We start from the raw sequence: 22,205 nt of genomic DNA, 5'->3' as shown, positions 1-22,205 counted from the left end.
TGGCAGCGGGCCTGGCTCCGCCCCGGGACGGCGCGGCCGCGGCAGAGCCCTGTCGGGGGGGCTCGTTGGCGTCTCCGGGGAACCGGAGAGCCGGGGCCTCCCGGGCCTTTTCCTGGTTCGCTTTACCTCACGGCGGGGGCGAAGGCGATCCGAGGCGGGCCCGGGCCCCGTGGGGCTGCGGGCCCCGCCGGAGCGGCTGGAAGCGGGCGGGCCTGCCCCGGCCCAGCGATGCGCCCGCAGGCAGCCGGCGGGAAGAGGGCCGCCTCCCCCAACGTCTGCTGCCTGCTTGCTCGCAGGGCCCACGGCTTTTACGCCAGAGACGCTGGTGTCGCCCACAGACAAAACCTGGGACTTCTCAGAAAGATAATGTGCCAGGTAACGGCGGTGATACCCGGCGCCCTCCCCTGGGGCGCCCCCCGCGCTCCGCCCGCGGTCGGGAGGGTCCCGGGTCCCCGGTCACACCGACTCTGGGAGAGAAAAAAGCTGCAGTTTTGCTGAAGAGATTTAGAAATTGGTTGAATTTGTTTCATAAGGCTCAGACCTAGAAGTGTGGGGACTGTGCTGTGGAAAAACTGCAGAAGCACTTGTAAATCTAATAATCATGCTAGAAATAGCTTTTTTTGAGATTTTTTTTTTAATCACTTATTTCTTCTGAGGTGGCTTAATATTTAATAACCATTAAATTCATAGTGTTTGGTGGAGCATCAATGTTAAATTTGAGTGGAGTTCTCACAACAAAACAAGATAATCAGCAGAGGTCTTCAGGCAAACATAAAGCCTGAATGTGTCAGTGCAATGTGTGTTACAGAGCAAATAGTAATTAAACTAATTACAGACTAAAGTGAACTTTTTTTTTTTATCAAACCAATTGACGTATGATACTCCCATGCAGTAGTTAATAGAAATGCATTGACAGTATGTGGAAGTGAATTGGCAATTGTGTAATATTGAAAACATATTTATTGGAAGTCAGCTAGTGTCTGATTATGCAACTACATCAATGGGCATGCAAGGTTTATTGAAATAAAAATTAGGACATCTTACAGAAATACTTTTTTTTTTTTTTTATTAAGACCCAAACCTTTGTTAATGGTATGGAGCTCCTGATGTCTCTAATGCATGGAAGAAACTTTACACAGTTTATCCCAGTAGCATTTCAGCCACTTTTTGCAAGTAACTGTAAACACATTTTTCTGCCTTTCACACAAAATACCAATAGCAGAGTGTAATCATGTGTTCAGTAAATTCAATTAATTACATGTAAAATAGTTGTGTGCGTATTTAGTTTTATCCTTGATTTTAAAAGTTGCCATCAAAGTTTAGTTGCCAGTTTTAATTTCAATGCAGGAAAGTTAATGACGAAATATTAATTACCCATGCTGTCCGTAATAGCTAATAAAAAATATTTTAATTTGGTTTAAAAAAAAGACAGGATTTCCCTAAGAAAGGTATTTTAATCTGGTTTAAGAAAACATTTTCCTTTATGTATTCAAGAGCAAAGGTTCAATTAAAGTAAGTTATTAAAGCTGCAAGAGCCAAATAAAATGTTTTCCAAAAGCAAAGCAAGGTTTGTTACAGAAGCTATCACTGCTGCAACCACTGTCTGTTTCAGGAAAGTACTAAATTCAAGAATGTTTGGACAACTCATTCTTCATCTCCTATTGCATATGAAAGGGGAAGAATTTACTTAGACAATTACCAGCGCTGTGTTAGCAGGTAATAAATTTATTGTTACAAGTTACCCTGGCTTACAGTTTTAACACTGTGAATCTGTTCTAGATGTGTTGCTGCCTTTACTCATCCAAATAGCCCCTGTGAACTGAGTGGAATTTATGAACAAAAAATAACCAGGCGCATAAGTCTTCGTTAAATGACACTCTGATGCCATTGCGTCTTAATGTGACACCTGCTTTGGTGAAACAAAGTCTGATCTTACTAGTTCTGTGCAACTTCAGCTGTCAGAGGACTTTAACAGGAGGGGAAGATTCCCACCATTTAATATTTTTGCACTAAAAAGCCAAATGAACAAGTACTTCTTTGTGATCTGGTAACTAGCAGTGTGTTAAAGAACGTGTCACAAAATCAGCCTATGTAACAAGTTTGGTACTATGTCTATGAATTCTGCATTAAAGAAGTAAATTACTGTTCACGTGTAAGTACAGTGTGCCGAGTACTTGCTGGGTTTTGTTAATGTATTCTGCAGATCGGTTCTCTAATCTGATGTACTTTCCTGTTACATGATCATTTTGCAGAGGCACAGCTTAGGAGGCAGCACAGGGCACGGCAGTGGACAGCAAGTTCTGCATACACCAGTCCTTGCCCTTGCCCACCCCTCTTGTGAGGGAAGTAGCAGGAACTTGGAGGTTGTTGTCAGAACAGTTTTGAGACAGTGTCATATGGTACATAAGACAAATTACTCTGTCAGTGTGAACGACTGAGAGTTAATTAAATTAATCTATCACTTACAGCAGAGATCTAAATCTACTTAGTCAGGTTTTATTCCTAAATTGTCTGAATGCTTTCCAGTACTGGATTAACCTGTCTAACATCTTTCAGGTTTATCTTTGACTCATCCTCTCCCTGAGGGGAAAACTGTGCATAGTATGAAGCTTTTATTCTAGTAGCAGGGTTTTCTAAAAAATACCTGTACATGATGCCATGCCTTTATATTATGAAAGGCAACACTGGAAGAGCTCAAGGGGAAGGTTCCAGGGTGATCATTAATTTCTGGAATACGCATTCTTTTAAATGTACATCACTAAAGTAAGACTGTTACTATTAAATTTGCTCTTGGGAAAAAAAAACCAAACAAACAAAAACCAACCAAAAAATGCCAAAGCCCCCACAATACCAAATCACAAATACAGAGAAGGTTAGCTTTTAAGTATTATGTTATACTAACTATTGTTTATTGAGCAATTTCAGGTTATGTTTACAAAGTAAAAATAAGATGTTTCGATTTCTGACCTGCCTAAAGAGAAGGCAGGATTTATAAAACTGTATGAAATTACTTGTTGATAGAAAGTAGTTTATAAAGTATACTAATGATTAGCAATCATTTTCCTCCAGCATTGCACAAGAGCCAAGAATACTTTATCAAAAGCCAAAGTGTTCAAAGTCAGAAAAAATAGAAGATGCTTTATTGTTGGAAAGTCCACTGGTAAGATTACTTTTTAATAGGGCATTGATGTGCAAAAAACCAGATTAATATCTTCCAATGAAACTTATTTAGACTAGAGCGTTCTTTCCCTGCAAACTTTTTTCTCAGTGTTTTTATGGAGTTAGGTCATTTAAGGTTTGCAACACGCTTACCTATTTTCACCTAATGTTTAGAGGTATACTCTGAATTCCTCAGTAGCGCATTCAAATGCTTTTTTATGAGCTTTTGTGGAAGATTTTAAAAATGGTGCTTTTATGCTTCTGCAACTAACTCTAATACCTTCTAATATAAATTCTGTTTAATTTTTTCTTTATGTCTTAATTAGCAACGACAGTAGGTGGGAGTTTTAGTTTTTACCAGATCTGTTGACATAAAAAAGCAGATAAACTGAAAACACATTGAAGCGACTCCGCCCAAAAGCTCTTCTGCGGTTTCTAGCGAATAGATTCTATAATTTCCCTCCTCGTTGAGTTTTTCTCTCATCCAGTATCCTTATCTTAGGAATATTAGTCCCTCAATTAGGAATATTGAGGTGTCTAAAAATAAAGCAGTGTAAATGCCATTCTTGGCAGTTATTGTCGAGTTAACACAATGTCTTATTCTGCAATACTTAAACAATTGTCTTCTCAAGACTCATCAATTAGATCGATAAGCAGTTATACTTCCTTTTTGCAAAGCAAGAAAGTTTTAAATGTGTCTTTTCTAGAAAAGGTAAATGTCTTGCGAGAAGTGTGACAACAGATTATTTATGTGATAGATGACTGTTTGGCACAGACATGAGCTTAGACATCCAGATGTAATTAGCAGGCCGCTTTCCACCTTTAGTTTTTGAAGAATGTATATTAACTTTTGTTTTCTTTTTACTGTGTCAAAATGTTATTTATCCTCCTGGTACAAACTCTTTTCTGAAAACCTCTTGTTACTCAGGGGGAAATGCTACCAAGTCCATCAGACTATAAATCTTCCCTGATAGTCTTGACAGTGCAGAACTGGCTTCTACGTCTCTCTGCTGATACTGGAGAAATACTGGAAAAAATATACCTTGCTGGTTCCTGTTGCAAATTCAGGTATTAAACATTGACTAGCCTTTATATAATTAAGAATCATTAGTACTCTGCTGGAGAAAGGAAATCATGTTTATTTTAGTACTATCCTATGGCTGACTTCTGGTTTGTTAGTCTAGCCCATTGCCTGGAGTTCCTGCATGCTGTTTTCTACAGAAGAATTTTGGCTGCTTAAGTATTAGGGTCTCAAATTTGGTATTAAGTTTAACAAAAGCTACAAAAACTAGGCTACTGTTGCCTTTTCTCTGACAATTTTACAACCTTTAATATTGCAATAGGAGCATACCAGGAGAGGATATTTAAGAGTTTTAAACAAACTTCATAAAACATAAGAAAAATATGTTTGAAGTTTAAGTCATCTTTAACTCGCAAGCATTCTTCTCCATAGGGCAGCTCTTACGCTCTTGAAAAGCAGAGCAGTTACTGCTTCTGGTACACTGCATCTTTTTTTCATTTCTCAGGAGAAATTGTTTCCTTTAGGCTGAAGGATAAGAAAGCAGTGATTTGTGAAGGGAAGTAGAGAAAATAAAATAGTGAATGTTCATACTTTCAGTATTCTTGACAATTCTGAATGAAATAAGCCATTGCAAACAGCAGACATCTCAGGCACCTCTGGAATCAGATACCGAACAGTTTGCCTGGACACAGGAATCTGCCTGGTTATAGCAGATTATATTTTATATGAAATAATGTATTTATTATCAAATTATTTTTAAGTAATTAAGATAGGTCTTTCTTGCCACAAATAGGTATCTGAGCTGGGATACTCCTCAAGAGGTAATGGTTGTAAAGTCAGCTCAGAATAAGCTCCCTGCAGCAGCACGGCAGGTAAGTTGGTTGAAAAACTCTGACATTCTTAAATTTTTGCAAAATCGATTAAAAAAAAAATCTACAAGGACAGAGATGGAACTATTATGCTATGTTATTATGGCAGGAGATGAAGGTGTTCTACCACTAATAAATGCCTGAAGGATAATAATGATATTCAGTATTGTTGTTCCTTCCCAGGCAGGTATCCAACAATCTGTATTGTTCTATCTTGCTGTGTTCCAAGTTTTGCCTCTTTCATTCATTGGAATGCTAGAAATAAACAAAAAGGTAAGTTAATTCCTCTATTAATGGTGATCTGTATTGTAATTATAGGAGAGGCATAGTTTAGACAATTGTCCCAGAGTTTCAGAAGTCATACAGCTTATAAAAGCATTGTGCCCTGAAATAATAATTAACAGTAATGTTCTTGTGTCTGACGGGCATTATGGGGAAGATACTTAATTTGAATGACCAGAAGAGAAAATACAAATGCATTCTGCTATTGGATTACTCTTTGACCTGTAAAAGGACTTTAGCCTTTACTTAATAGCAGTCATAAGAATTGGGGAATCCTAAAGTGTTTGTAGACTTCTTTTCCCCTTTTCAAAAAAAGATAGATGTGCCTTTGACCCACTTCTAGTAACAGTCTATGAATTCTATATGCAGTTGCAAATTCGGATTCAGAGAGGATCCTGTACTCTGTGACAGCTGGATAGTGTCGTTTTAGTACGGTTGTACACAGTCATAGGGCAGTGATTAGACTAGCATTTCACTCTGGCGATGAAGAAAGAAAAGATCTGAAATCAGTATTTTTAGATAGAGTTATTAGCGTTGCTAACATTCCTATGGAATGCTGTTTATTAATATAATCTATTCATGTATCATAATGACGGTAGCATAATATATACTGAGAACTGATTAAAGAATGAATCTGCTTGCAGAATATGACTAGTCCAACCCCAGGTGTTACTGGAGTGCAAAGTATTACAGAAACGCAGCAGAACAGATGAGTTACAGAAAACTCATGAAATAAAACACTGACCGTAGGGTTTGGTCAGAACGAAAAATTAAAGCGATTGCAAAATTGAGGGCATAGTGTCGGTATTATGCATTGTCTTTGAATTGTTTCTTCCCTAATAGAATATTTTTGTCTTCCTTTTTTTTCCAGATATTTGGTAATAGTGTGACAGATGTTGCTGTTTCTAATGGAATCCTGATTGTAATGTGTAGCATGGGTCTGGTCAGGCTCTATAACTTCCAGGCCATCTCAGAACAGGTAATGAAATATGAAATTTTTCATACAGTCTTATGCTAGTTTGTGGCAGTAAATCTTAAATATTCATGTAATGCCATGTAGGTACATGGGGAATGTGTCAAAGGATAGAGTTCTTGCCTAAATCTATTTACAGTCAGAAGATGCAAGTGGGTAAACCATCAGAAAATTCTACCCACACCAGTTACAGGTGGCAAAATGTAAGAGCTACAGAGTCAGGCAGCACTTCAGCACATACAGAGAGGAGCTATGTGAATGCCAGACCAGGATGTGCCCTTCTTCACACTAGTCTGTAGTAAAAGGTCAGAGTTAAGGCTAGAAACTGATGGCCATAGAAGATTGTTTGATCTGAAACAGAACTGCAATGAGACTTTTGAGTTTATATTCTTCCAATCAAAAATCAAACATTAATTCGAAAATAAGACTTCAAGTAGTATCTAACAAGATAAAGAATGCAGTAGTAACAGAGCAGTAAAACTAAACAGCAAGTAAATATGCATCAATAAAGCTAAATTGTTCTGTGTTATTTTAGTTCATGGAACAGCCATTTGATTTGGGACATGAATTCAACTGGAATGGTCAAGTGGGAGTTGTAGGAAAATATCCATTTGGTCTTCCATGTAACATTAAAATAACAGGTATTTATGATCTTTGTATTACCTTGGCTGGGGGCTTTTAAGGATTGATTATGACTTCACACCAAAAAAACCCCTTTGAAATTACTGTGCTCATACTGTGCTATAGCTGTATTTCTGGGTTTATGTTATAATGAAAATGTGGTTTGCTTCTAATTACAAGGATTGATTACATAGGACTTACCTAGAAAACCAGTACTGCAACTAAGTTATTTGAAAAACTTCATAAGCAATGCATGAAGTGGAAACTCCTCTTTCCTTATTTCTGAGACACAGCTGATCTTGGGAAAGAGGAAGGGCTAGGACAGCTGTTAGTGACACCCAGAAACAGTATACAGTATGTAAGCAAAAGATGTGAGAATGTTTAATCTAACTTGCAGAGGGAATTCAAGGAGATCAAATAAACTTTGTCCAAGTTGCATTTTGGTAATTCTCAGTTGTGAGAAATGTGCCAGTTTCAGTAAAATTAATTCCCAATGAGAGAACAAGTTTTCTATTAAAAACATTTCTTATGCCTCAGATCATTAACTTATGAATGTTTCGCTTTATGTAATAACTTTAATTTCTCTGAAACCAACCAATAATTTCTGTTGGTGCATTTGAGATTAGAAGTTTGTGCTAAGAATCTTAATAAATGACCAAAGCCTAAGACTTTCTTTGAAACTTTTTTTTTAAAACTCTATAAAAATACATTCTCATAGGTTCACACTTGAGGCATTTCCAAAAAAAAAAAAGTAGATTTCACCAATGTCAAATAACGCATGCTTTTATTTATTTAATCTTGAATGTTTCTGTATTAAATGTTTTTATTGACTGTCCACATAAAAAATGCTTTTGATCTTTGTGTTTGCAAACAGTGTCAGATAGTAACAGGCAAACCAAACCAGATTTACCTAAACCTGAGGAAATACACAAAACTAAAATACAGACTTACATAGTGAAGGCTTTCAGTTATAATGCAATGTTTTATCAAAACCAAGTAATAGGCTCCTGTAATTGATGTCTCAGGTTCTGCAAAGAGAAATTTCTCCTCCTTTTCCTCTCTGTCTCAGTCTACAAAACCATAATTTAATGTTAGGGGCCCTGTGGAAAACATGCTATGGGAGCTTTAATAGCAAGCCTTTGCTTGTTTGTTCTTGTTTGTTCTCAAGATGTCTTACAGATCATTGTAGTTTTTAGTTTTGAGATTTAAAACCCATGTACTGGAGAAAACGTTTTTGATCTTGAATCATATTCAAGAATTTGTGGTTAGGAAGTTTTGAACTTATGACAGACATTTGCCGTGGCTGCTCTTTGGAGATAATTGCATTCCTGTGGTTTTTGAGCTTTTTTTCTTTTAAGAATTAGATGGCTGGCTGACTGTTCAGTGTAACATAATGCTTCAGTGAGTGAGATTTTAACAGTTGCAGAGTTTAAGCTTGTATTTACTATAATTTAACTGTGTAATTTTCCTGCTTGCTTACTCCTAGCCTCCCTACATAAATTGCCTGAAGACATGGCTGTTATAATGGTGCTATTTTTATGCTGTGTTAGGTGCCCAAGAGGAAGTGTATAGGAGTCAAAACTTATAGGCTACCATGTACCTACCATGTAATTTACAGCTATCGATGAGTAAGGAATTTGATTTTGGTCACAGTGCAAGGAATGGAACGGTGCCTATAAATCTTCATTATGTCACTTTCTGAAAGATCCAGAACTTAAAACTGTAGTTTGATTTATTATTAGAGGTTAAGGTAATTTCATTTAAAAAGCAGAGAGGAAGATACTTTGCTGAGACTTTCTCTTTACATTTAGAACAAACACTTGTTAGTGCTGCCAGGAGCAACTTTATGGCTGTATGTTTAGGTGAGGCTGGAGAGTTTTAAGGAAGTGAACAAAGAAGCTCAGCTGGAGATTGAAAACTGGCAATGCTAGAGAAAGGACTTGCAAACAATGAGAAAAGGAGGTGTTGAGCAACAAGAGGAAGTGACACATATCATGAAGGAGGGAGCTGAGGCAGCAGAATCACCTGTCATAGTGGTTTAGGTGGGCTATGATCTTGCAAGTCTTTGCCAAATGAACAGACATCTTTTATCAGCAGCCTGTAGTGCTTAGGATTGATATATTATTGAAACACATTTAAATCTATCATTTAGTCCATCTACCAGAATTTTTGAGGGCCCATGCTGTATATGCTTTATTTAAAAAGAAAAAATTAATAGGATAAAATGTTAACAAATTTTCCTGACTCGTTTTTCATTTCCTGATGTATTTTAATACCAATAGCTCCTCTGCTTATGCTTCCATCTTCAACATTATCTGTATTTTCAGTAGATTCCTTGATTTTTGTAACCTATTTTGTACAGAATCTCCCATTTCCTATGTGTTAGTCCAAAAGACAACTAGAAGACAGCCACTTTGCAGCTTAGAAAAGACTTCATTTCCATAAGCAGTGAACCAGTTCCTTTCAATCTGCATGGTTAAGTTGTTGGAAACTTGAATGAAGGAAAAATAGAGCAGGGGTCCGTAAACATAATTTCTGATATCATGTGACATCTTAGCACAGTTGGCTAGGATCTGGATAATGATCTAAATTAAGCAGGACAAGAACAACTAGAAATTTGGATGAGATCTTTGGGGCGCAAAAGTCCAGATCAGAACCTTCTTCTCCTCACACTGATTCAGCTTGAGTTTTTATATTCTGCCTGTTTAAATGCCCCTTCTAACTGCAGGTTTTCTCTACATTTTCTCATTTTTTTCCCAAGCACTTCTCTGTACTGTTAGAAAGAGCTGATCTTCAGTCTAAAATTGATTCAGCTATAGCAGCTGTAGAAATTGCTTTTATTTAGCTAGTTGGTAGAAGTTGTGAAGCTCCATGCATTCCATTTCGTTCAAAGATGTTTCTCTCATTTAGTATGCAGAAGACTTGTAAGAATGGCCTATTGCATTTGTTTAATTTATCCCAGCTGAACTGAAGGGAAAACTAGATACCTTTTGCCACTAATTTCAAAAGTTCCTAGATTTTTATGAATACTACAGATTGCATTCGTATTACACAAAAGGAGAAGAAACACTCAGATTTGGGTATTTTTCTGCATTTAATTCTGTGATCTGAGGTTGCTGCTGTTAGTCTGTTTCCAGCTATTTATCACTATTTTACCCAGGAGAATAGTGACCCTTTTGATATGCTCTTTGATCTGTTCATGTGTATGTCCTTTCTCATTTGGATGAGCTAGATTAATTTTAATTGTTTGCTACATCTTTGCTTGTCCAGTTCATTTGGAATGGAGTAAGTCAAAGGTATCAGAAGAGCAGTTCAGCATGAAGATCTGAGAAGGCAGTAACTTTCCACAGGGAACTGCAGATGTGTGCCTGGATGCTAGGTGAGGTAGGATAGCTAGAAAAAAGATCACAGCCACTGTATTTCCACTGATCTTCAAAAGTTCTGAAGAATTAATAGCTTTATTGGAATTTAGAATTGTAAGGATCAATGGAATTATGATTGTGCTGCTACTAATGGTGTTAACATTACTGAATATTTGCAGATACCCCACCTTTGCTATTTGAAGCATCTTCTCTGGAGAATGCATTTCAAATTGGAGGTTACCCTTGGCATTATATCATCACACCTAACAAGAAAAAACATAAAGGAGTCTTCCATATTTGTTCTCTGAAAGACAATGCTTTGGTAATATATTCAGATAGCAGCTTCTCTGAAATGAATGTGTATAACGTTTGTCTTCATCTCTTCTTCTGAGTAGTGCTCGAGGTAACCATACCCTTGTTTTCCAGTGTGGTGCTCTCACAGGGATCACCCCACAGTGTTACATCTGCTATCCAGTGGAATCATGCACAAAATACGTTCTTCTGAATTAGTACTGCTTCTGATACTTCCTTCGTTCCAATATAATCATAGCACTGTCAGTGCTACACAGCACTGTATTCTCAACTTAAAAGTTAAGGCTCAAGCAGAATCTCATTACCTGATTCCTTGCATGGTAACATCTTAATGCTCTTCTTACTAGTCAGCCTACCAAATAGCATGACTAAAGAAATATTTTAAGAAATTGTAGACTAAGTTTCCTTAATGTTTGTAGTTTATCCCTGATTTGCACCTTCTCTCTCTCTCCCTAGAAAGATTTTATTACTCAGTTTAACCCCTCTCTCCCTAGAAAGATTTTATTATGCAGTTTAATCCAACATTCCTAACTGGTTTTATGTACTGTTAATTATATATTCTTTTGTGTGAGCTTTCCATCTCAGCTTTTATTTTGGTTGTGGTTTCGACCTGAAGATAACTGTAATACAAGCAACTTCTAGGCCTGTTCAGGTTCTTCACTGAAGAACTTACCGTCTGTAAATGTCCTCATCTCTTTTACTAGCCTGACCAAATCAATGATCCCCCTCCTATCTCTTATTTTCAAAACAGATCTTTCACAACCATAGCTGAAGATCAATTTTGATTCAAAGGGACTTATACAATCCTTTCTCACCTAGGTTTTTTCTATGTGGGTTCATACATTTGAAATTTGAACAATGAGGGCCAGCTAAATTTGACAACAAAAAGCCACTACCAATATCCCAAGATTCTGACCAGCTTGCAGCTGAAATCACAACCTATCCCAGGCTTACATGTTCCAGAAATAACTTGCACAAAAGAGGCTGAGCATGAGGTTTGAAGCTCAAGTCAAACTTTGTGGTAATGCTTTTCTCATGTCTTGACACATCTCGTGTCTTTGACAGTCAAATTGCTGGAATTGTTGCAGTATCTGTAGAGTGAGTCTAAATCTTTATTTTGCTTAGTTTCAGAAGAGATAGGACCATGTATAGCTGTGGTACAAGTTCATTGTTTATTGCATATTAAAAAAGTTGAACCTGTTCCATGGATTATCTTGAGAATTGGAACTGATTTGTTGTTATTATCATCCTCATTATTACTGTTCCACTGCCATCCTTTATGGTCATGATTAGGGGCAATACTTTAAAACCTTCAGAGGTACGTGGAGAGGAGCTCAGTGTTTCCTCTTCGATTAGATCTGTGAGACTTTTGAAATACTAATATTCTAAGATTTCCCTTCCTTCTTCAGGCAAAAAATGGCATACAGGATATGAAATGCTGTTCGCTGGAACCTGATTGGATATATTTCCACCCAGATATGTCAGGTAGAATAATCCACGTGGGACCAGATTTGATAAAGTATGAATCTTTTTTTCTCAAATCTTATTTTCATTAGAGGAAAAGTTGCATAACTGCATGGATTCAGTAGTTTGACAATTTGCAAGACAAAACACTCATCAAGGCCTAGAAACTAAAGTTTATTAATTTTTTTAGAATCAGAAGTTCTGGCTGCAGATTTCTACGTGATGACTGTGGGCACTAGCAGACAACACTAGATTTTGATATCAAAAATGTTCAAGGACCACTCTGTTAAAATTTCACTGATAAATATAAATTAGAAAAATAATGTAATTTCATTTCAGTTTTTTCTGGTGTTTTAATATACCTGATTTTTTAAAATTATAAATATAGAATTGTTGTAGTAGGTGGATTTGAATACATGATTTATTTTGTCATTTCTGTTTTCTTTTGTAGAGTCTTGAAGCTTAAGGAAGTTAAAAATAATACAGATCAAATGGAGATTGCAGAAGATTTTACGATTGTGGCCAACAGAGAAAACTGTGTGAGTTTAAAGTCCAAGATCACAACATACGATTTTGAGCAATACTCAGGGGTTTTGCAGGGGTTTTGCCTATGTGAGTAATCACTGTGTTTTATGGGCTTAATTCAAAGTTTATTGAAAGACATTGTGTATCTTCATTGGACTTTAACATGTACGAAACAAATCTTGAAAACAGTAACACGTTCAGGATAGCTTTCTGAAACCTCCAGTCTGTTCCTTAGTTTTTGGCATTCTTTATGGTGTGCAGTATAACCATGTATCACTGATATAAAACAGTAAGTTCTTAAAAGATGGTGACAGATTTCCTTCAAAAGAAGGTGCCACCAGGTGATAATTGTGCGCATCTCTGGTGCTCAGGTAAGTTGATCATACAAATGCTTAGAAATATTTGAAGTCTCTTGTAACTTAGGGATAAGTCTTCGTAAGGCAACAAAGACAGTACATAGCTTCCAAAAGTCTGTTTCTTGTCCTGGCCATAGATACCTGTCACCCCCTTGGGACAGGTTTGGCATTCATCTAGCCCTTGGTGAACCAAATCAGTACACTGAAATAATAGAATTATAACCCAGCAGAAGAGATGAGTACTTTTCAGCTCACTTGGTGAGGTTAACTGGAGCTGGAACAGAACATAACTGAATCATCGGTGGGTCAGAAGAGTGCAGAAAGGTAGAACCAAGTGGTGAGGGGATAATGAGCTGTTAAATCACCTTGGTTGTTTCATGAAGTCTTTTGTAACAAAAAAATCACAAAGATAACCTAAATGTCAAAAAGGTTAAAGAGCACACTCGTGGAGAAGATTTTTTGGCAGTGCCTGGAACTGTCATTTTGCTTCAGCATATAAAATTATGTCTTACATAGAAGCAAGTTTTTATAGTTTATTAGTACTGTAAAGTCCCTGGAAATCAGTAATACTGATTTCGAAGCTTCTGCAGAAGAAATCTTTGTGTCTTTAACAATCTACAGTAACTTAGGAATAAAACCTGCTGAATTCAGAAAGGATAAGTGTTGTCATCTAATGACTTGCCATACCATTTTTTTGTTGTTGTTAACATTTGTTTAGATAACTTCTGTTGCAATAAGAGCAAAAATATAAGTACTAAGCTGGTCTGTGCTGTGCCTTTTCCTTTTGACTTCCAAGACTGATACCCCAGTTTTGAATTTTTCTGGTGTTAATGAAGCTCAGTGGAAGCAGCTGTGGTGATTTAAGATACTACTTTCCTGTCTTCTGTAAGTAAGAGTTTAAGAAACAAATGGGTAGTGACTCAGCTGTATTAATTCTCATTGCAGCATCTTGGCTCCAGTCACTTCCTTTCTCAAAATTATGGTAGCTGAGAACCTTTGCCACCTCTGCAGGACCGAGAACCTCTGAATATAACTAAACATCAGTAGTATCTCAACTAAAGCAAATGAGTTCATGAACCCTCATAAAGAAGAGATAGCAGGACTAAAGCCATACATAGCTAGTGAGTAAAACAAGAGCTGAGATTAAAACAAGGTCAGGAAGCAATAGACATGAAATAGATACATTGTCAAATAGATAGGAAGGAACTAAAATGCTCCAAAGTCTAGAGCCACATTTTTCTTTTTCTCCAAAGGTGAACAGTGCTGCTACTGTAACAGCTTCTGGTCGGGTAGTGAAAAAGCGTTTTAACTTGCTGGATGATGACCCAGAACAAGAGGTAACTGATGTAGTGAGTAAAAGCATTTCATGGATTAAGATGTTTAGCTAGCCAGAAGTCATTCTTGTGTCAGATGTAGTGGCTGTAACCATTAGCTGTGTTAATCTTTGAGTTCTTTATTTCTCTTCTATGTCTGTCTTCTTAACTTCTGATTACTTTATTTCCCCTGTCTGTCATCTTTTCTCCTTGGTTGGCATGTGCGCTTTGGATAGTCTCTTTCTTTTAGGAACTGATCTATGCCCCATGATACAGTCATAACTCCATGCAATTTCAGTGGCACAGAAATGAGATGTTAATGTGATGAACCATTGCTCTTCTCTCCATTTAAGCATATCCTTTAAACATTTATTATGAAACATTTTATGAAACATATTTCTTTTTTTTCCTCTGCTTTAGGTTCCTTTAGTCTTTGACATAGTATCTCTAAACTATATTTTTCTCTCCCAATTACTTTGATTAGATTGCAGGATAAGGTATTTAACACTTTTCCTTGGAGCAACTGCTTCTTGAGAGTGAAAACACCACATGCCTTTATGTTGAGTCTTTGAAAGGTTATGAAGAACATTTTTTAGCTCTCTAGCTAGAGCTGGAGCTGTAATTGACATAAGCACAACAGTTAAAATTCATCAGTTTCTGGCACTGACTTTTTTCTGAGGAAGTGGATTTTCCTATGGTAAAAATACAGGACAGTCCAATACGACCCTTAAGGTTCATTTCTATCCACTTTAAAAAAAAAAAAAAAAATTAGTCTGTGCACTACTCTTTTTCTTGCTGTCACATTTTATTTGTGGTTCCAATATATAGTTTTCCAGTTTGGAAGAAAAAGACTGGCTTGAATTTAAAGAGTGTGTTACCAGGTTCATGACAGTGAGATAGAGGCAGTTAAGGCAGTTCACAATCTTCGCTTTTTGGTCTTAGTTGTTCACTGTCACTACTCTGCAGAGCGTGAGAGAGCTCTCAGCAGAACATAAAGGTGTTCTTGTGACTGGAATTACCCTAATAAACCCGTCCCCTCAAAACCAGCAATGGTTTTAAGCTACTCTTTCTTGAACATGTCTGCTTCAGGAGAGGGCATGGAGTTTAAATGTTTCTTCTACCACTTTCAAAGCACTTTTTTCTATTTCCTGTATGACATATATATAAAAAATACATCTACTTGCACACTAGGATTTTTCAGAACATCACTTCTTCTCTCTTAAGGTATTTTGCTGAAATATGTTGGGCAACTTATGTTGGGAAGGATGTCTGTTGGGTATCAGGCTGGCAAAGTCATCTTATCAGACCAGAAGACAAGAACTACAATTTTTCCAATTCTGCTCTCATCTGAAAGAAGAGCTATGCAGTTTAGGTGGAGGGGAATGTGAATTTATGTTTGTTTTGTAAATGAGGTTTTGTTTTTCCTAAGACATTCAAAATTGTGGACTATGAAGATGAATTGGATTTGTTATCCACTGTGGCAGTTACTCAGGTAGGAGCTGATGGAAGAGCTCACCTTGACTTGCATTGTAATGAACGTGGAATTCTACTTAAGAGTATTCCATTACTGGAGTCCTGGGACGTGGTGAGAATAATTCCTGTCTTTTGTTTACGCTAACACTTCCCCATACCCATTTACCTACCTTTATTTGTTCATATTTCAAGTAGATACATAAATAGTGTTGCCAAGTACTACAGATGAGATCTGTACAAAATAATATTGTAACTCAAAAATTATAAGTATTCTATCAGACAGTAGTTGAAAATCTCCATGTTTTGAAATTAAGATTTTTTTGTTGGTAGATTTGTTTACTTTTTTGGTTGGGGGAGGGGTTGTCCTTATATATTTCTGAACTATTGTCAGTGTCATTACTCATGCTCTGACTAGTTATGTCAGCTTAACTTTTTAACTTTATAAATAGTCTCACTAACTTGGACTATTCATGCATAGAATTAAGCATGGATCTCACATTTGGAGAGATGGAAGGGGCTGTTTATGCAGTCCAAGCTCAGGTGGTCATCCAGTATAGATGGTCTGAAATACTCAGCACCTTTGGCACCTCTTTTATCATTGACCGCATGGGCAACTTAGGATCTTAAATCAGATGTTCTGAATTACATTTAGGTTCTTAAAATAGGCATGTGGGAAACCTCTAAGTTTACAAAATCTGTCCTTTATCTGGAAGAGCAGTCTGTGTGTATCCATACAAAATTTCTGTCTGATCATGGAGGTCACCAGGGTTAAATATTTTTTTTGTTCCCCAAGGAAACTGGTATGTGTATTAGCAAGTTGTGGCAATAGCAACTACAATCAGAATTTCTTTTTTTTCATTTCAGACTTACAGTCATGAAGTTTACTTTGACAAAGACCTTGTACTACATATAGAACAGAAGCCTAACAGGAGGTTCAGTTGTTACGTTTACCAAATGGTCTGTGATACTGCAAAAGATGATGAATGTTCAAGCCATGAAAAAACAGAAAGAGCATTTTGTAAAAAAGGAGGGAGAATTTTTGAATATATTTAAGCCATAAACAACAACTACAGAGATTTCAATTTGGATATTATTTAAGGACTTCATACATATAAATTAGTCAACTGCTGGTTTGCAGGCAGGATTTAATCTTAACATTTCATACTACTGCATCAGGTTTTGTTTCTTTTTTCTCTATAACTTTGTACATTTGTCCATTATGGCTTTTCCTGTATTTATCAGTTCATCATTGATGCTAGATGTAGCATTTATTGCTTCTCTTCAGCAATTGGATTGAAATACTGGACATCAAGGAGAAAGGTAACCTACCATCTGCTGTGATCTGTCTTATGAGGTTTTACCGATGCAACTTTAATACAGACTGTTAATTAAAGTGTGTAAAACTGTATAGCATAAATTTTATCTGTAATATGAAAATGGTAGAGTTACCATTAAACCACTTTTAAAAAATCCTGTTGGTTTTGTGAGAAATGAAATAATTCAGCTTTTCTGGTTGTGTTTATTTTGGCTTAAAGAGAAGTATTAATAAATCATGTATTTTTACAGCCTTTCTTATGTATCTTTACATATTTTTATAACTATATATTTATATATGGTTTTTAGAGAGAGAGAGATGTGTGTATATATATATACGTGTATATATATACCCAAGCAATTATCTGGTGCTCCCTGTATCCAGGGTCATGAGTTGTTCAGTCTGAGCCAAAACTACCAGATGCTCAGCCTGATCCCTGTGTGCAGCCTGTCTGATACACAGGAGTTCCATGTGGTATATTCAGATTCTGCAGAATGCAAGCTTTCATTTTAAATTAAAAAACACCCACGACAGAACACAGGCTGCAGACGTTGTGGTGATAAAGAGTGTTTCCAAAGGCAAGCCGAAGATGGGCTCAGGAGATTAGCTCTTGGAGGGACGAACACCATCTGATTTCTTGCTACCCACCGCCATTATCATGAGCATGGTAATTCTAAACGCAAATGTTTCTTTTCCGTGTAAGCTTTACTAATAAAGTGGATCATTCTAGCTGATGCAGCAGTGAAGAGCTCTAGAAGTATTATAAAAATTACCTATTGCAATTTTTTATAAAAAGTGTAATACAGAAGAAAAAGTGAAATACAGTTGTGGGAAAAAAATAAAAAAACACATAAAGGACATCGAAAGTGATGAAACAACAGTAGAAATAAAGAGCAGCAGCAGCACTACTTCCACCCTAGCTTCCATAATTTTTCAACCAGGAAAGAGCACCCGTCTGTTATCTGCTACTATAGAAGTAAGATACGAAGGTAAAAACTAATATGAATCTGTACTCTTGGGCAGAAAATCCAACTCTTAAGCAGATACTGCTATTTTATGCTCATTTCTGTTTGGATTATTAAAGCAGTACCTCCTGGAGCAAGACATTTAAACCTCATTGTTTATTAAGTAGTGCAAGTATTGCTCGTGAAGATCAGCTGTAGCTTTTGAGAGTTTGCTATAATTTCCAGTGACTTATTTTTAAATTATTGCAGAATTTTGCAGTGATATCCTGCTAAATCAACAACTGTACATCAGTGTCCATCTTTTGAAAAACGTAGCAATTTATAATGACTGAAAGGCAGTCCAGACTTTGATGAAGATTATGGGCTTTGTGTAAGAAATTCTATCCCTCTACATAGTGTGTTGCTGCACTACAGATAATGGCAGATGTTCCATCCTAGAATGTCACACACAGATGTTTTCATTCAGAAACAGGAGAGGTGTTTCTGTTTACTTTAGAACACCTAGAAAGCCGTTTAAGGATAGAGAATCCAGAATGACTAGCGCTGAACGCTTCTAAGAGTATATTCACAGCCTACAGAGGAACGGCCTGGGACTCATCACAGAAGCAGAATCACTAAATGCTTATGGACTGTGCTTTTCAAGCTGTGAACAGCAGCATTGCTTTCATGCCTATGCAGAGCCCCAGAAAATTCTAAAAATAAACTTCTGTTTAAACGGTAGGAAAATCCTGACCACAAACCAGTAGGTTTTTACATTGTTAAAAATAGCCCTGTATCCAAACCAAACACAAATACCTGCATACTTGGTGGTAGCCCACCTGAATCAACAGCTTTTATTTCAAGTTAAATTTTTTAAACAAAACCCATCCACCAAAAAAAAAAGTAGTACTTTGCTGGGAGATTTTATATGTAAGCACTTGTGGTCACTGTTGCTGGCAGAGCTGTACTATTGTGCAGTATCGAATTGATACGAAATTTGAATAAATGCATTAGGTCTGACCTGTAGACCTACAGTTTTTTGTCCTTTTATGATGATTCTAGAGCACTTATCTTTCTCTTTTTCACAATGTAAATTAGGTACTTGGAAATCTCTTACACAATCTGAATAATTCAGTATGCTAAAGAATAACAGTATTTGTAAAGTGGAGAAATTCTGAGGATACTCATGTGGTTTCCATTACAGAGGAAAAATTATTCTTCTGCACATGCCCAGCATAATTATCTCTGCAAGCACTGAAGTGTGACATTAGTACAAGAAAAGACAAACAAAATGGCTTTGGAAAAACGGGAGAAACTTCTTCAAATGCAGTTTACTTTGCATTTATACATTCAGAAATTAAGATGAATAAAATACAGAAGACAAAATGTTCTTCACTTTTCACAGGCAGTAGCTAACTGCTTTATGATTAGGAAACCCATTTACTGACAGTTTTCAGTTCTACAAAAGATTGGACTAAGGAACTATTGGAGTGACATGCTGAGTTCCCTTATTTCTTGTGTGTTTCAGGGGGCGCTTACCCCTCCCGCCACGGCTTCCAGAGCCTGCAGGTAAAGCCTCACGTAATTAGATCAAACGCAGTCTCGAGTAACTGGGCCGAGTACATATTTTAAAAGCTTGAAGCTGAAAAGCTCATGCTTCCATTATTTTCACTAGGACTAGATACCTAAGGAAAAAAGAATATATATGTGTGTATGTATGAAAATGTAAATATCTATATGAACTGTTAACATGAGTAAAGATTCTCAAATGTGTACTGCAAACATAGAATTGGAAGGGTCTTAGCCATTTTTGCCAACAATCTCAATTAGGTAACCTTACCCAAACTTTCTGCATTTTCAGTGTGGAGAAATGTTTCTTTATTCTTTTTTTCTGAAATTATCCAGTTACTTTAACAGCACAGTTTCTTTCTGATTTTATTCTCATTTTGTCTTTTATTTTCCTCTTGTTATTGAGAAAAATACCATTTATATTACTTAACAGCAACTGAAGACTGCCAAAAATTCACCAGCGAGGAACATTTTTTTTCCTTATGGAACTGTGACAGCTATCCCACACGATGGAACAGCTAATAAACAAATTGGTTTGCTGCCTAGTTATGTTAAAGATTGCTATTAGGAATGCCTGCTAAGGAGGACACCCATATAGCGTGGCATGTAGACTGGGTGTTTTCTTAAAGAACAGTTGTGAGGAGCTGCTGTTAGCTGCTTAAAGCAAAGTCTCCGGGCACTCTGCCTGCAAAAGGGAAAATGCTGGTCTATTAAGTAAAAAAGTCACAGACTAGTGAATTCCTGTTGGGTTTCACCTAGGGTTGTTTGATCCAAGCTTTCTGCTGTTGCCAAAATGTACGAAATCTAAATGATACCAATGAAAAAGGGGAAGTAGTTGTCAAAACATGGTTTTCTAAGGCTGAACCACATGACAGTGGCTAAAACAGTGACTGAGCTCTTTCATAACTGCCAAGTACTGCTACAGTCACCAGCACAAAACCTTGAAAGAGCTTGTTTTCTGGAAGGTGTGTGAATTGATCTGATACGTATGTCACATTGCCTCACTACTAATAATTTCATGGCATACCTGATCCTTTTCTAAATCTTTTATTTATCTCTGTGAACTGAAGAAATTTAAAAAAAGAACCCAGACACTTCCTGCAAAAATGTTACTTTTGAGGAATGGATGAATAGTATAGTAATTGCCAGCTAGCCCTGTTCATACTTGAAGAAAGTTTCTGTGTATCAACATGAATTCCAGGTGTCTCTCCTGGTAGGCAGACTGAATAGGTTATGAGCACTGAAAGAAGGAAACAAGTTTTCCAGTATTTAAACCAATGTTAGAGATCTTTAACCGAACATCTTGGTTTTGCAGCTATTTCACAATCTCAGATTTTCAGAGAGGACCACTTGACTCTGGTTGGTAGACTTGGCATTTACACAACTATAACTTTAGTATTTGTTTCTGCTTTGCTGACCAAAATTATGACCGAAATAACCTTCAGGAGCTCCAAAAGAATTTCCTATCAATGCATTCTAATGTTTATAGATTAAATAAATTTAAAGTAGTCAGACTGCTTGCTTCGGATGACAAGAGAATAAAATGAATACAAAAATATGTTTTTTAAAAAAATAAAATGAACCAGGTATCCTAGCAGAGTGAAGAGTTACAGTATTAACAATTGTAAGAACTGCTTTGGCTGGTACAGCTTAACAACATCCTAGTAAACTAGGAGTATAAATGCCTTATTCCTGTCTGAGTGGGTAAGGAATATGGTGTTCTTAGGAATATTACATTTTTAGAGAAGAATACATGCACATTCTTCTCAGGAAAAGATAAAAGAAGCATGGAAGGGGAAGATAAAATTCCCTGGAATTACTCTGCAGAGTGGCTCAAGAGCTCTGGCGTACTTGAGATGCTGCAGGAGCAGCAATGCACTCCACGTGATCCACAGGATTTCAGGGTCACCAGCCAGCCCCCAGCAACAGCTGCTTGCCAGAAGCCAGATGGGGAAAATCAGTCTGTTAATGTGTTTGCTTGGATGCCCCACATTCCGACTCACACATTGACAGTTTTCCTGATTATCTTCTGGATCTGCATTGAGTCTCAGCTTTGGGTACGTACGTGTGTTGCCTGCCTCTAACATGCAACTTGCAGCACGGTCACAGTGCATTTCCATGCTCCTGGGCTGAGATCTGTTTAGCCCTCTGGAATGCCATTGCCCTTTCTTTCTACCGCCTGGAAGCTGGCTTGGTTTTATAACTGTCTTATAAACATTTGTTTTGTGGCCAAAGCAGCATACTTCCAGCATTTCTGCTTCAACAAAATCACTTTTTATTTTCTACTTCACCATGATGTCTCAATGATCAGCTATCTGGCCAGAGAGGCAAAAATGGGATCCCAGAAGTGCTACCGCTGTCTCTGTTTGTGTTTGATAAATGTAGGAGGAGTTTCCCAGACAGTGCCTAGGGACTGAAAAGATGGGAAGGACTGGTCTCTCTTGAAAAGATTTGCTTAGAGCATAAAAAGATTGCACATCCTGTCTTTCTCTTGTCATTGAGTACATATTCACTGACAAGGCTGCTGAGCAATGGGGAAGAAAATGAGAAAGCACAAGCCAAATAAAAAGTGCAAGCCGTAAAATTTTACAGTCTTGCTTTGGCAGTTCCAACTACTGCCCCACAGTTCCACAATTTTCAAAAAAAT

At 37.1% G+C, this 22,205-nt stretch overlaps 2 protein-coding genes across 3 annotated transcripts in view; one reads left to right on the top strand and one right to left on the bottom strand.

Moving 5' to 3' along the window:
* Positions 1-252, bottom strand: part of METTL8 (methyltransferase 8, methylcytidine) — a 35,059-nt gene extending 34,807 nt beyond the window's left edge. Inside the window, exon 1 of the mRNA XM_055812097.1 lies at positions 127-252. The gene's annotated coding sequence lies outside the window, so the exon portion shown is untranslated. The remainder of the gene's footprint in view (positions 1-126) is intronic.
* Positions 229-17,295, top strand: DCAF17 (DDB1 and CUL4 associated factor 17). Of its 2 annotated transcripts, none has more exons than XM_013298858.3 (14): positions 229-375; positions 1,613-1,716; positions 3,070-3,160; positions 4,088-4,227; positions 4,974-5,052; positions 5,233-5,322; positions 6,203-6,310; positions 6,840-6,945; positions 10,467-10,609; positions 12,009-12,118; positions 12,515-12,602; positions 14,198-14,281; positions 15,687-15,842; positions 16,595-17,295. In XM_013298858.3, the coding sequence occupies exons 1-14, from the start codon at positions 229-231 to the stop codon at positions 16,781-16,783; spliced, it is 1,635 nt and encodes a 544-aa protein (XP_013154312.2). In that variant the 3' UTR covers positions 16,784-17,295. The 2 variants fall into 2 exon arrangements, with proteins under 2 accessions (XP_013154312.2, XP_055668064.1); XM_055812089.1 differs by having other exon boundaries at positions 14,198-14,293.
* The last annotated feature ends 4,910 nt before the right edge of the window (positions 17,296-22,205 follow it).

The sequence above is a fragment of the Falco peregrinus genome, chromosome 8 (genome assembly GCF_023634155.1).
Source record: "Falco peregrinus isolate bFalPer1 chromosome 8, bFalPer1.pri, whole genome shotgun sequence".
Classification (NCBI taxonomy): Eukaryota; Metazoa; Chordata; class Aves; order Falconiformes; family Falconidae; genus Falco; species Falco peregrinus.
Note: the sequence above shows the minus strand (reverse complement) of the source record. Positions and strands in the feature narration are given on the sequence as shown.

Excerpts from the sequence above, each read along its gene's own strand:
- DCAF17 (XM_055812089.1), top strand. The coding sequence starts at position 229 with ATGCGCCCGCAGGCAGCCGGCGGGAAGAGGGCCGCCTCCCCCAACGTC. Across the intron at positions 1,717-3,069 it reads TACCAGCGCTGTGTTAGCAG|CATTGCACAAGAGCCAAGAA; the intron begins GTAATAAATTTA and ends ATTTTCCTCCAG. Across the intron at positions 6,946-10,466 it reads ATGTAACATTAAAATAACAG|ATACCCCACCTTTGCTATTT; the intron begins GTATTTATGATC and ends GAATATTTGCAG.